This window comes from Nerophis ophidion, linkage group LG14 (assembly GCF_033978795.1).
Source record: "Nerophis ophidion isolate RoL-2023_Sa linkage group LG14, RoL_Noph_v1.0, whole genome shotgun sequence".
Taxonomy (NCBI): Eukaryota; Metazoa; Chordata; class Actinopteri; order Syngnathiformes; family Syngnathidae; genus Nerophis; species Nerophis ophidion.
The window spans coordinates 21,398,079-21,413,899 of NC_084624.1; the positions used below are offsets into that span (position 1 = coordinate 21,398,079).

Consider the following 15,821-nt stretch of genomic DNA (forward strand, 5'->3'; position numbering starts at 1 on the left):
GCCAAGTCACTGCCTATCTCCTCCTCCTGGCTTCCAGCTCATCTCATCTCTCCTGCTCCATAACCAGCAAGAGGCTCTCTCCGCTGCCTCCCCCATCCTGCGAGCTGCTGTCTTTCTCTCCTTCCCCGTTATTCCCAAAGCTGTGAGCATTCTCCATACCGACTGGGCAGGGAATCCTCTGCAGCCGACCTCGACCGGGAACAGCCATGCCTGCCATCCTTTTCCCCTGCAGTCATTTAAAAGGTCCTGGTATTTAGCACTTTTCCTTTCAAAGGCTTGGTCGCAACCTTCTTCCCATGGGACTGTGAGTTCAATAAGAATGATCTTCTTTGCCTCTTCAGACCACAGCACCACATCCGGTCTCAGGGTTGTTTGTACAACCTGGGGGAACTGCAGCCTTCCTCCCAGGTCTACTTTCATATCCCAAGACCGTGCCATTTGCAGTAGGCTCTTCCTTGCTGTTGCTGTGGTTGGTGGCTTTTCTCCCTCCCTCACAAACTGGATGGATTTTGTTTTCCCTTGGGGTTGCTGTTTCTTGCATCTCTGCTGCTCCAAGGTGTTAGCCAGTGTCATGAGCACCTTGTCATGACGCCATCTGTATCTCCCTTGGGTGAGTGCTGTTTTACACCCTGACAGAATGTGTGCCATGGTACCCTTCTGCCCGCAAAGCTTGCATAGTGGATCCCCTCTCATGCCCCATCTGTGCAAGTTTGTTGGAGTCGGGAGTGTGTCATACACTGATCTCAGCAAGAAAGAGATGCGGAATGGTTCCAGCTTCCACAGATCTGCCCATGTGATCTTTCTCTTAGGGAGGTCCCATTTGGTCCAAGCTCCCTGGGACGCTAGTTCCACTGCTCTTGATATTCGACCTTCCTCTTCCAGGTTTCGTACTTCCTCCTGGACCATAGCTCTTCTTTCCCTGGGTTCTGCCTTACTCCATTGTTGGACATGGGAAGTTCCAAGACCCTGTCTCCCTGTGCACGGCATCCCTATGATGTCACGTAGCCTCAATATGCTCTCAACTTGTGCAACAGTTGTGTAAGCTGCCCACTTGCGTCCTGATCTTGTAGTGACGCCTGCGTGTCTGACTTGTTCGTCCTGGGTGTCTCTGTATGTCATTAAGACTCTGCACTTTGCCACCTTGAATTCCTCCACCACGGATGACAAGGGAAGCTGGAGCTGTCCTGATCTTATGTAGAGGCCTACTGATGTGAAGCTTGGAGGGATTCCCAGCCATTTTCTGAGGTTCTTGTTGATCTTTCTTTCCACTCCTTCTACGCGTGTCATAGGGATGTCATACACTGTCAACAGCCACATGAGTCTTGGTAACAGTCCATGTTGGTATAGCCATATTTTAAATTTACCAGGGAGTCCTGATTTTCCAATCTTCCTCAGCCACTCCTCTGTCTGCTTCTCTGTACTGGTGATGTTGTTCCTGTCAGTAAGTGAGCTGTCAAACCACTTTCCGAGGCACTTTATAGGGTTCTCCTCAATCGATGGAATCACTTCTCCTTGCACTTGCAGCTTGAACCTGTTCGTCAATTTACCTTTCCGGATCACCATGCTCCTTGATTTTTTGGGCTTAAACTTCATTCTGGACCATGTTGCCATGTGGTCCAGAACTGTTAGCACCCGTCTCGCCTCCACATGGGTTGTGGTCGTCACGGTGAGATCGTCCATGTAACCTCTTATTGGGGGTTGTTGAATGCCTGATTCCATTGCTGGTCCTCTGGCTTCTTTCCCAGCAGCTGTTATGAGGAGGTTCATACCCATGATAAAGAGGATGGGGGAGATTGTGCATCCAGTTACGATTCCCTTTTCCAGGTTTTGCCACTGAGTTGTGAAATTGGCTGTCTTGAAACGTATCTGGATGCCCCCAAAGTAGCTGGTTATCATTCCCTTGATGTGCAGAGGGATGTGGTAATGGTCTAGTGCAGTGTGAATGAGGGCGTGAGGGATTGATCCGTAGGCGTTAGCCAGATCGAGCCAGACAACAGTCAGGTTGCCTTTGCTTGCTTTGGCCTCCCGGATCATCTGACTGAGAACTCCGGTGTGTTCCAGGCATCCAGAGAAGCCTGGTATTCCACCTTTTTGGATAGAGGTGTCAACATATCCGTTCTCAGTCACGTATAAGGTCATCCTTTTTGTACCCCCTGTGAACATTTTTTTTAATTCAAGTACCCCCTAATCAGAGCAAAGCATTTTTGGTAGAATAAAAGAGATAAAGAAGTAAAATACAGCACTATGTCATCAGTTTCTTATTTATTAAATTGTATAACAGTGCAAAATATTGCTCATTTGTAGTGGTCTTTCTTGAACTATTTGGAAAAAAAGATATAAAAATAACTAAAAACTTGTTGAAAAATAAACAAGTGATTCAATTATAAATAAAGATTTCTACACATAGAAGAAATCATCAACTTAAAGTGCCCTCTTTGGGGATTGTAATAGAGATCCATCTGGATTCATGAACTTAATTGTAAACATTTCTTCACAAAAAAAGAAATCTTTAACATCAATATTTATGGAACATGTCCACAAAAAAATCTAGCTGTCAACACTAAATATTGCATTGTTTTTTTTCACAGTTTATGAACATACATTCATATTTTGTTCGAGTATTATTCAATAAATATATTTCTAAAGGATTTTTGAATTGTTTCTGTTTTTAGAATATTAAAAAAAAAATCTCACATACACTGTTTGACTATATGTTCACACAGTTGCGGATAAAGGGGTGTACCTCACCCCATCCTTTCTTGTGAAAGACAGAGCCTTTTTTGGGAAGCTGTTTTTATACCCAATCATGGCACCCATCTGTTCCCAATTAGCCTGCACACCTGTGGGATGTTCCAAATAAGTGTTTGATGAGCATTCCTCAACTTTATCAGTATTTATTGTCACATTTCCCAACTTCTTTGTCATGTGTCACTGGCATCAAATTCTAAAGTTAATGATTTTTTGCAAAAAAAAAAAATGTTCATCAGTTTGAACATCAAATATGTTGTCTTTGTAGTGCATTCAACTGAATATGGGTTGGAAATGATTTCCAAATCACTGTATTCCGTTTATATTTACATCTAACACAATTTCCCAACTCATATGGAAATGGGGTTTGTACAAGGGTCTGGCGAGAGTCAGGTTAACAATAGATTATACTACTTTAATTATGTGTAATTTAATAAAAAATATATTTTCAAGCTGATTTTGCCGTGGTGGTGGGCTACGTTTGTTAGATTCAGGGAAAACCGTACCTTAATCTGTTGTTGCTATGTGTTTTTTAGAAGACTACAAATGTAATTCTTTCGAATATCATTGAAGAAAAAAATTGCAATTTGAGTTTATTCTTTAACAGTCAGAGGCATCAGTTGAACAACCAACAACGGGTTGGTGGTAAAAAATGGATGGATGTATGGTTGATAGTCAGTCAACAAGGTTGTGTTAGCTACTCTTTTACCAAGTGCTGGTCCCACAAGTGTTCGGTTGATTCGAGGATGATTTGAGTTGATTTTGAGTTTATTTGGAACATGCAAGCATACAACATGATACATCACAACTTCCAGTTTCTCTTTTCAACATGTTCGAAAAGGAGTAGGAAGAAGCAGAGTTTAATTTAATCCTACACCTTTTCTTTTACATAACAGTTGCTAAAACTGCTGTTCACTTCCTGTTCTCAATGTATTCACAATATACTCCATAAGTAATCACAATAAAAATAAATCAATCAATAATTGGTGAAGTTATATTTCATATGATGAGATAAGTAAGATTATTTTGAGAATGAATTAATGGATGGATGAAAATAAATTCAGAATGTTTATGATGGTTGTTCTTCTTTGTACTTTGTAAACACTTTAAGATTGAAGAGTTTCTTGATGTGGATGATATTAGTACATTGTTTGATTGCTTTGCTTAATCCATTCCATAATTTAATTCCACATACTGATTTACTGAAGGTCTTAAGTGTTGTACGTGCGTACACATTTTTAAATTAAAATTTTCTCCAAGATTATATCCCTCTTATTTTTTTGAGAAGATTTGTTGTATATTCTTGGGAAGCAGGTTATAGTTTGCTTTGTGTATAATTTTAGCTGTTTGCAATTTCATTATGTCGTGGAATTTCAGTATCTTTGATTCAATAAATAAAGGGTTTGTATGTTCTCTATATCCAACATTATGTATTATTCTAACTGATCTTTTTTGTGTACTTTTGTAATTATTTCCCTATATTTCTACACAGTAACTCAGATAAGGTAACACTAGTGAGCAGTAGAGAATATGAAGTGATTTTTGGTCTAGAACATGTTTTGCTTTATTCATTATTGACGTGTTTCTTGCTACTTTCAGTTGTATATTTTTTTACATGAGATTTCCAGTTCAATTTATCATCAATCATTATACCTTGAAATTTGGTTTCATTTACTCTTTCAATTTCTATTCTGCGTATTTGTATTTGTGTTTAACTTTCCCTTCTACTCTTACCAAATAGCGTTATTTTAGTTTTACTGAGATTCAACGAGAGTCTGTATTTTTCAAACCATCTTTTTACTGTGTTCATTTCTTCTGTTATGATTTGTATTATCTTCTGTGTGTTCTCTGTGTATCATCCGCAAATAATACTAACTTTAAATCTTTTGTAACTTTACAAATGTCCTTTATATAGAGATTGAATAATTTAGGTCCTAGTATTGATCCCTGAGGTACACCACAGGATATATTAAGTAGTCGCCTAGCTTCACGTATTGTTTTGTGTTCGTTAAATAACGTCCTATCCAGTTTAAAGGCCTACTGAAACCCACTACTACCGACCACACAGTCTGATAGTTTATATATCAATGATTAAATATTAACATTGCAACACATGCCAATACGGCCGGTTCATCCATCCATCCATCCATCTTCTTCCGCTTATCCGAGGTCGGGTCACAGCCTAAGCAGGGAAGCCCAGACTTCCCTTTCCCCAGCCACTTCGTCTAGCTCTTCCCGGGGGATCCCGATGCGTTCCCAGGCCAGCCGGGAGACACAGTCTTCCCAACGTGTCCTGGGTCTTCCCAACGTGTCCTGGGTCTTCCCCGTGGCCTCCTACCGGTTGGACGTGCCCTAAACACCTCCCTCGGGAGGCGTTCGGGTGGTATCCTGACCAGATGCCCGAACCACCTCATCTGGCTCCTCTCGATGTGGAGGAGCAGCGGCTTTACTTTGAGTTCCTCCCGGATGACAGAGCTTCTCACCCTATCTCTAAGGGAGAGCCCCGCCACACGGCGGAGGAAACTCATTTCGGCCGCTTGTACCCGTGATCTTATCCTTTCGGTCATGGCGCAAAGCTCATGACCATAGGTGAGGATGGGAACGTAGATCGACCGGTAAATTGAGAGCTTTGCCTTCCGGCTCAGCTCCTTCTTCACCACAACGGATCGGTACAACGTCCGCATTACTGAAGACGCCGCACCGATTCAGTTTATTAAATTACAATTTTAAATTTCCCGCAGAGTTTCCTGTTGAAAACGTCGCGGAATGATGACGCGATGATGACGCGTGTTTGTGACGTTATTGGTTGGAGAAGACATATTAGCCCAGCACCACTTACGGCTAAAAGTCGTCTCTTTTCATCGCGCAATTACACAGTATTTTGGACATCTGTGCTGCTGAATCTTTTGCAATGTGTTCAATTACTAATGGAGAAGTCAAAGTACAAAGATATAGGTGGGAAGGATCTAGCCTTTAGCCACACAAACACATGGTGTTTCCTTGTTTAAAATTCCCGGAGGTGAAGCTTTACTATGGATCAGAGCGGTCAAGCGAACATGGATCACGACTAAATGTCAACCGGCAGTTTTCGGTGAGAAAATTGTGGAAATAAGTCACCTCTTACCGGAGATCAGTGGAGCCAGCGTCCTCCTGCTGCCGTAACTTCTCTCAGAGACTGGCGTCAAAACACCCGTGGCCACACCCCTCCAACTTTAAGGTACTCTTTAACTCACTAAAACACTAGCAACACAATAGGCAGAAAAGGGATTTCCCAGAATTATCCTAGTAAATGTGTCTAAGAACATCTGAATTAGAGATGCGCGGTTTGCGGTCTCAACCGCGGAGTCCGCGGGTAAACCGCAAGTCGGGCGGTTGACATGACGAAAAAATTAATTTTAATTAGATTCGGGCGGGTGGCGGTTGAACAATCCGGAGACATTTGATATACATGGTTCTGGGATCGGTAACCTTTGCCATTCAAAGAGCCATTTAAGACCCGTGTCATAAAGCGAAGAAGACAATAAGAGATGCTATTATTCTGTTGAATGACTGCCAGCAGTCACCCAGATATTAAATATTAGTGCGTGCTATAAAGCCATTGGCTTTGTCGCCTTCTACAACATGTACGATCTGCTTGTCAGTCCAGCATCATGTTGTGTGTGGCTTCCGCGCCAACATGCACACGACTGCAAGGCATACTGGGTGACACAGAGTACACTAATGGTTGTGATATAAACAATTTTAACACTCTTAGTAATATGCGCCATGCTTTGAACCCACACCAATTAAGAACGACAAACACATTTTGGGAGAACATCCTTACAGTAACGCAACATAAACGCAACACAACAAATACCCATAATCCTTTGTATTCATGACACTTTCTGACTATTTTATACACCCCCTCAACCCCCCCCCTGTGCGTCGGTAAGGTGGGGGGTTGGGGTCGCGGGGGTGTAAAATATATTCATGACGTGTCATGAATACAAAGGATTATGGATATTAGTTGTGTTGTGTTTATGTTGTGATACTGTGAGGATGTTCTCCTGAAATGTGTTTGTCAATCTTGTATTGTGTGGCTTCATAGCGTGGCGCATATTAGTAAGTGTTAAAGTTGTTTATATCCCAACCATCAGTGTACTTTGTATCACCCAGTATGCCTTTCAATCTCATATGTGTGATTGCGGAAGCTGCACACAACATGTTGCTGGATCAACAATCGGTTCGTTCATGTTGTTGAAGGTGTCTAAGGCAATGGCTTCAAGGCACACCCATATACTTGTCATCAGGATGAACGCTATTGAATAGTCGCGAGAACGTTAGTGGCTCCAATACTCATCCTCACTCTGTGAAACAGTTTTAAATAGCTCTGTGAGTGGTGAAGGTGGCCAAACTCTGATGTAATTCAGCGGGCGGTTGGCGGGCGGGTGTGGTCCCGATAAAATGCTGGTTCGGGTGGACGGCGGGTGGATGACGATTTTGGTGACGCGAATGCGGATGATATAATTGCCTATCCGCGCATCTCTAATCTCAATCGCTCTCACTTGCCCTTGCCTTTTCTTTTTTTTTTTTTCCTTTTGTTTTTTCCTAGGTCTTCACTCTAAATTTCCCCATCCACGAATATTTCATCCTCGCTCAAGTTAATGGGGAAATTGTTGTTTTCTCGGTCCGAATAGCTCTTGCTGCTGGAACCTATGATTATAAACAATGTGAAGATGTGAGGAGCCCTCACACCGGTGACGTCATCGTCTGCTACCTCTGGTAAAGGCAAGGCTTTTTTATTAGCGGCCAAAAGTTGCAAACTTTAACGTCGATGTTCTCTACTAAATCCTTTCAGCAAAAATATGGCAATATCGCGAAATGCTCAAGTATGACACATGGAATGGACCTGCTATCCCCGTTTAAATAAGAAAATCTCATTTCAGTAGGCCTTTAAGACTAACCCTCTGATCACCACTGTTGCATTTAATGATTAGAAGCCAGTTTTCCAGTGATAAAGATTCTGTTCCAAACATCACATTGCCACCAAAAGTGAAGATTTGGCACATCCCGCAATGTGTTGTTTGATGTTTACATTCCTTGTGTCGACAGGTGTTCCTTCCAGCCCAAGGAATGTCATTTCCATCGTAAATGAGACCTCCGTGATCCTGGAGTGGCATTCTCCCAGGGAGACGGGCGGCCGGGACGATGTTGTTTACAACATCCTGTGCAAAAAGTGTCAGGCCGACCGCCGTGCCTGCTCCCACTGCGACGACAACGTGGAATTTGTCCCTCGTCAGCTGGGTCTGACCGAGACCAGGGTGTTCATCAGCAAACTTTTGGCGCACACGCTCTACAGCTTTGAAATACAAGCTGTCAACGGCGTGAGCAATAAAAGCCCCTATCCGTCCCAGCACGTGTCCATAGACATCACCACCAACCAGGCCGGTAAGTGGCTGCTTTGACAAGGTGTGATAATGATGAAGATGGGAATAATTAGCCTCTAGTCATCTTTTAATTATGCTTTACTGAATGTATTTTGTAAATACCACCTCCCTCCCTGCGAGTCATGCTGCCACTTGCCCTTGCTGGAAAACGCTTGTTTTATTATTTTTATACAATTTGTCTGAAACATTTCCTTTTTTTTTTTTTTTTTTGCACACTGTGCATATCAGCTTCTCAGCTCACTGCATGGCTGACTGCAGTGCCAAAGGGACTCCACATAGCTCACCTGTGAATAATAATTTAAGGTTTGCGTCACAATGGTTGCTTGTAGAAGGGCAGGTAGGAATGCAATAGCTCAATCAATTCAAACCTTTATTTACAAACTCATCATTTTTTAACTTTTCGATCAAAGAACCACGGTTTGGATAAAAATGTACTTTAGTCTAAAAATGCTGTCTCCATTTGCGAACGTTTCATCCACTCATTGTGGGCGGGTAGATCAATCTCCATTCATTCATTCATTTAGCTACTGTGACACACTCTTTTGCTAAAAGTGTTTGGCCACCTGCCTTGACTGACATATGAACTTGAGTCCCATCTCATTCCTAACCCATAGGGTTCAATATGATGTCGGTCCACTTTTTGCAGCTATTGCAGCGTCAACTCTTCTGGGAAGGCTGTTCACAAGTTTGCGGAGTATGTTTATAGGAATTTTCCACCATTCTTCCAAAAGCGCATTGATGATGATATTAGTCGAGAAGGCCTTGCTCTCAGTCTCCGTTCTAATTCATTCCAAAGATGTTCTATCATGTTCAGGTCAGGACTCTGTGCAGGCCAGTCAAGTTCATCCACACCAGACGCTGCCATCCATGTTTTTATGGACCTTGCTTTGTGCACTGGTGCACAGTCATATTGAAAGACAAGTGTTCCCACAAGGTTTGGAACATGGGTTTTTCCAATAAATGTTTTGGTATCCTGGATCATTCAAATCTCCTTTCACTAGAACTAAGGGGCCAAGCCCAACTCGTGAAAAGCAACCCTACACCATAATTCCTCCTCCACCAAATTTCACACTTGGCACAATGCAGTCCGAAATGTACCATTCCCTTGGCAACCTCCAAACCCAGACTCGTCCATCAGATAGCCAGACAAGGCGTCTCCACTGTTCTAGAGTCCAGTGGTGACGTGCTTTACACCACTGCTTCCCACGCTTTGCATTTTCCTTGGTGATGTATGGCTTGGATGCAGCAGACTCTGGAATATTTAAGAGCGAATAAATTTCCCGACTGGATGTGTTGCACATGTGGCATGTTAGGACATTTCCATGCTGGAAATCACTTAGCTACTGAGAGCGGCCCATTCTTTCACAAATGTTTGTAGAAACACTTTCCATGCCTAAGTGCTTGATTTTATACACCTGGTATCAATCTGATACCAGCGATTAGGACACCCGATTCTCATCGTTTGGATGGGTGGCCAAATACAGTATACCAGTAGTGTATTTTGTGTGTTCCTTAAGTGTTATTTTTTCAGATTTTTTTACAATATTTTTCTACTGTTGCAAGCTCAATATGAGTTGAAAGAAATAAGTTATTTACTGTTTGAAACATTCTGTAGTGTTGTCGACAATGCCTACCCTCCCCCACGCTGCAAAAAAGAAGACGAACCAACAAGGTAAAGCTGATTAAATTATTGTATTCCGAATCATTTTAGCGACATGGATGTTAAAGGCCTACTGAAACCCACTACTACCCACCACGCAGTCTGATAGTTTATATATCAATGATGAAATATTAACATTGCAACACATGCCAATACGGCCTTTTTCGTTTACTGAATCTCTCTACTAAATCTTTTCAGCAAAAATATGGCAATATCGCGAAATGATCAAGTATGACACATAGAATGGACCTGCTATCCCCGTTTAAATAAGAAAATGTCACTTCAGTAGGCCTTTAAGTGTTATTTTTTCCGATTTTTTTACAATATTTTTTTAGTTTTGAAAGCTCAATATGAGTTGAAAGAAATAACTTATTTACTGTTTGAAACATTCTGTAGTTTTGTCGACAATGCCTACCCTCGCCCACGCTGCAGAAAAAGAAGACGAACCAACAGGGTAAAGCTGATTACATTTTGTATTCCGAATCATTTTAGCAACCTGGATGTTAAAGTTAAAGAGTTTTGTGATTTCAAACAGTGAGTGCACCACAGGGCTAGTGACTGTGTGTCAGCAGGGCACATGCGTAAAGAGGACACTTTAGCTCGCTGTTGTTGTTTTTTGGCTTTGTTTTTAAATAGAAACTTGATCCATTTCCCCCTTGTTATGTCTGTTTGAGAAACACTTTATATTGTGCTCAATGTGTACAAACCTTTACTAAAATATGGACTTTTGTCAAAGTATTTTCCTTGTTCATTATTGAAACATTTGCTTCCATATACAAACAAACGTGTTCGAGAACCAATCAAGATTGTAAACTCAGGTTCCACTGCGCAATTTATCTGTATTATATTTTAAAGGAAACTGCACTTTTTTCTGGAATTTTCGTCATTATCAGAGGAAATAAGACGAAAGTTGTTTTTGTTTTTGCATTATAACATGTAAAAATTGTGTTTTTCGGTTACATTCTCTAACATGTATAATAGCCAAGCTGTAGCAACATTGTTATTGTAAGAACAAACTCTGACAAACTATTTTTCTAGCATAGTAACACATGGGTGTGTTACAGTATTAGCCGTAGAAGCCAACTATGGAAAGAGATAAGATAGCTTCTGTGTCAGCACGAAACGTGTAATGCGCAACATTTGTACTGAGTGAAAAACATGAACAATCATAATACAGTGTCTGTAAAGTATTATTTCATGTGTTTTTTGTACACAGTTAGCTAGACAGTGTATGTTGTCTGTCATGATACACGCATGACGTGCTGCGTGTATCATGATCAATATTTAAGTGACTCACTCCATGGACAGTTGTTTGTTTGGTCCAGCTGGCGGGGGACATTTTTTATGGTTTATTTGGGGTAAACACACTATTTATGTCGAAAAAGCTTGTCTCCAAATTCAACATTTATAGTGATGTCTCTTTCACCTCACTGTTGGCTTCCGTCTCACCCTCTTCTTTGTGCTCGCTTCTAGAAACAGTAGTTAAAGGGGAACATTATCACCAGACCTATGCAAGCGTCAATATATACCTTGATGTTGCAGAAAAAAGACCATGCATTTTTTTAACCGATTTCCGAACTCTAAATGGGTGAATTTTGGCGAATTAAACGCCTTTCTGTTTATCTGTCTTTTAGCGATGACGTCAGAACGTGACATCACCGAGGTAATACAGCCGCCATTTTCATTTTCAACACATTACAAACACCGGGTCTCAGCTCTGTTATTTTCCGTTTTTTCGACTATTTTTTGGAACCTTGGAGACATCATGCCTCGTCGGTGTGTTGTTGGAGGGTGTAACAACACTAACAGGGAGGGATTCAAGTTGCACCACTGGCAAGAAATCTGCCGCCAGACTCCCATTGAATTTCCCAGAGTGACAGCACATTTTACCGGCGGTGCTAAAACAGACATGGCACAGAGATGTATGGATAACCTGCAGATGCATTTGCAACGATTAGGTCAACAAAATCACAAAGGTGAGTTTTTGTTGATGGTGTTGACTTATGTGCTAATCAGACATATTTGGTCGCAGCATGACTGCCAGCTAATTGATGCTAACATGCTACGCTAATCGTTGCTAACATGCTATTTACGCTAGCTGTATGTACATTTGAAACTAGATACCCACATTTAATGCGAAGCAAACACTTACCAATCGACGGATTTAAGTTGCTCCAGTGTCACAAGATGCGAAATGCCTGATCATTTGGTCCGCACATTTTACCGGCGATGCTAATAAGGCAGCCATACTATGGGCCACTTCAATAGGTACACCTATTTTATGGCCGAATAGCGTCAATAGCTATTCGCTCAATAGCTTCAATTTCTTTTTCAATTTCATTTTCGCTATCTGCCTCCATACTCCGACCATCTGTTTCAATACATGCGTAATCTGTTGAATCGCTTAAGCCGCTGAAATCCGAGTCTGAATCCGAGCTAATGTCGCTATATCTTGCTGTGGTAACCGTCATGTTGTTTGTATTGGCAGCCCTGTATGACATCACAAGGAAATGGACAGTCGCATCGCAAATAGGGAAAATCAAGAACTTTACAGCTTTTTTTAGGGATATTCCGTGAGGTGTAAAATTTTGAAAAAAACTTCGGAAAATAAAACAAGCCACGGGGAACTGATTTTTATTGTTTTCAACCGTTTTGAAATTGTGATAATGTTCCCCTTTAATCCTCCGTTCATTCAGCTTTAAAAAGATAAGGTTGTGAATCCTCATTTGTCCAAAAATAGTCGTCCCCGTTGTTTGTTACCATGTCCGCCATGATTAGAAAACACAAGCGTTTTGTATTTGGAAGTATAGGAACACACTGGAAGTCAGACGTGCGCTGCTATGGAAAATGAAATAAATTTGCAGAGGAATTAGTTCTGGCAATGATTAAAATGACCAAAATACGTTAAATATTGAACATATTGCATATTGTTATGAAAGTGTCTGTTGCTACATTATATATATATATATATATATATATATATATATATATATATATATATATATATATATATATATTTTTTTTTATATAGCCTTTTATTATTGTAATACTGCTGATTATGGCATACGGCTTAAGAAAAATCAAAAATCCTATCTCAAAAAATTAGAACATTTCCTCAGACCATCCATCCATTTTAAGTAAATAAAAAATATTTATAACAGCAAAAAAAAATCAAACATTTGAAAATGTCAATTGATGCACTCAGTACTTGGTTGGGAATCCTTTTGCACAGATTACTGCATCAATGCGGTGCGGCATGGAGGCAATCTGCCCTGTGGCATTGCTGAGGAGTTATGGATGCCCAGGATGCTTCAATAGCGGCCTTTAGCTCATTTCCATTATTGGGCCTGGTGTCTTTCAGCTTCTTCTTCACAAAAACCCACAAATTCTCTATGAGTTTCAGGTCAGGGGAGTTGGCAGGCCAATGGAGGACAGTAATGCCATGGTCAGTACACCAGTTACTGCTGGTTTTGGCAGTGTGGACAGGTGCCAGATAATGCTGGAAAATGAAATCATCATCTCCATACATATGCATGTATTTTAGACATACACATGTATATATATATATATATATATATATATATATATATATATATATATATATACATAAGTATATATATAAGTGTATATATATGTATACATGTATACATTCATTACTTATATACTTGTAGTGTGTATATATGGTACATATTACATATTGTTTTGAAGGTGTCTGTTACTGCATTATATATATACTTGCAGAGTGTATATTGTACATATAACATAACATTATGAAGGTGTCTGTTACTACATTAAATATAAACATGGATTGTGTATTTTGTACATATTTCATATTGTTATGAAGGTGTCTGTTACTTCATCATATTTATACTTGCAGTGTGTATATTGTACATATTTCATATTGTTATGAAGGTGTCTGTTACTATATTAGTTTTTTTTTTAAAGTTTGGAGTTGCCATGAACGGTGATTCCCATTAGCCGCATCTTCCAAGTGTTTTTTTTATCATCTTTTAAATCCTAATATAAAAAAAAAGATGTGCATTCTTGTCTCTCATAGTGATTGTGAAAGATGAGCAAAATAAAAAAAAAAAAAGTACAGTTCCCCTTTGGATATTTTAGAGCGCGGTATATATTTGAGACAACACCACCATACCGGGATCTTTTGATGTGCCTTTGTTACAGCCGTTTGGTCTTCTCTGCGAAGCACAGGGCATTCTGGTCCGTCCTGTGCTCGAACGTGAGGATATAAAACTAACATTCATAAACAAAATGAACAAAAATTGCTTTGACATCATGACGGCTAACTAATTACTTAATAAGAATAAACAACACATTCTTCTTCTTCTTTACTACTTCCAACTCAAATAATCTTCGTACGCACAACATTGGTTATCTAGCCGTAAAACACTTAGACGGCCTGTCGCAACCACTTCTCCACTACAGGCTCTGATTACATTGAACACATTTTTATTAAAAAATAACCAAATAATATCTTATAATAGATAAAAATATTTAGCATTTCAAAATAACATTAATTTGCTGAATGGCGATATACAAAATATATCATGATATGTTTTCCTTAAGGTAAAAACAAAACACAAAACAGTCCTAGTTACCTGAGATACTAAGTATGTCATTATCATGACTTAGTAAGTCAATATTTTGACCTAATAATTTACTTAGTCAAATTAATGACTTACTGTAAGTAAGCGTTTGAAAAAAATAGCTAAAAGTGGGGACACATGGTGACATATTCTCAACTCATCATGTTAGTTAATTCCGCATTTAGGAAGCCTATAGTTGATTTTTTTTATGTAAATGTTATATATTTATCAACATGTTATAGCAGGGACCCTGCCATTCAAAACTAAGCTGCTACATTACTAATGATTAATGTAACTATAGCTGAAAAAAATAGTACAATAGCAATAAGAAAGACTATTCATCCCTAAACACCATGGAGTTTATGTATGCTTTATGATGCAGTTACATTATTATATCACCTATCAGAGACAGCTTCAGGAAACTTTTCAATTAACATAATGTCGTTTTTGCTGATTCAACACAGCTCAATCAACACAGAAAAAGGTTTAAGTGAAATAACTTTATTGTTAACTATAGGTCAGTAATGCTTGTGTTTCTCTCAGACAGACAGGGCTTTCCTGTCCGTTTCATGTAGGACGCACACACACACACACAAACGAACACATACTCACGCACACACCGCACAGTGAGCTAATGTTTCGCTAAAAGCTAATTAGCCTTTACCTCAAGGACTGCGAGCGAGCTGAGCTGCCGCTTTTCTTTCTAGAACGTCAACGGGCTCATAGTGATGTTACTAGTAGTTTAGTTGTAGAGGACTTGGAAGTGTTTATTATAATTTTGGGGAGAGTCCGCTGCCTTATGCTTACCTGCTAAACACCTTGCTGCTCACCCCACCGTCTCTCCTCTCTGCTTGCCTGTGCCTTGCGATCTGAGTACGCACTGGTGATTGGTTGCTACTGCTCTGCGTGTAAACTATCGGATGGTTCTATGGGTGGGACAATGCTGGGGGACAGCAGCACAGCAGAGACACGTACTGACAGGGGAAGTGGAGCAGTTTGTTAAGACATTAGTTTAGGCGGTGGCTCTTTGTTGTTAAGGCGAGAAACCCCGCTGTATTCGGACAAAAAATACCGTGGTATCAGTTTTGGTCCATATCGCCCAACGCTATTACAAACAAATATAACTATTATTTGATATACAGATTATTCTATGACAGGCACTGTCTTCTTTTCCTGTGCAGTTTATTTTCAGATCAAACCAAATATAGAAATAGTGGTTAAAGTGTCCGCCCTGAGATCGGTAGGTTGTTAGTTCAAACAAAAAGACTATAAAAGACTATAAAAATGGGAACAATTACATTACATTACCTCCCTGCTTGGCACTCAGCATCAAGGGTTGGAATTTGGGGTGAAATCACCAAAAATGATTCCCGGGCGCGGCAC

General features: G+C 40.2%; 1 protein-coding gene across 1 annotated transcript in view; it reads left to right on the forward strand.

The window, feature by feature from the left end:
- The window catches only part of LOC133568280 (ephrin type-B receptor 1-B), a 576,210-nt gene that overhangs the window by 360,319 nt on the left and 200,070 nt on the right, over positions 1-15,821 (forward strand). The window contains 1 exon segment of the mRNA XM_061920097.1: positions 7,840-8,175. Coding sequence (XP_061776081.1) covers positions 7,840-8,175 — 336 coding nt within the window.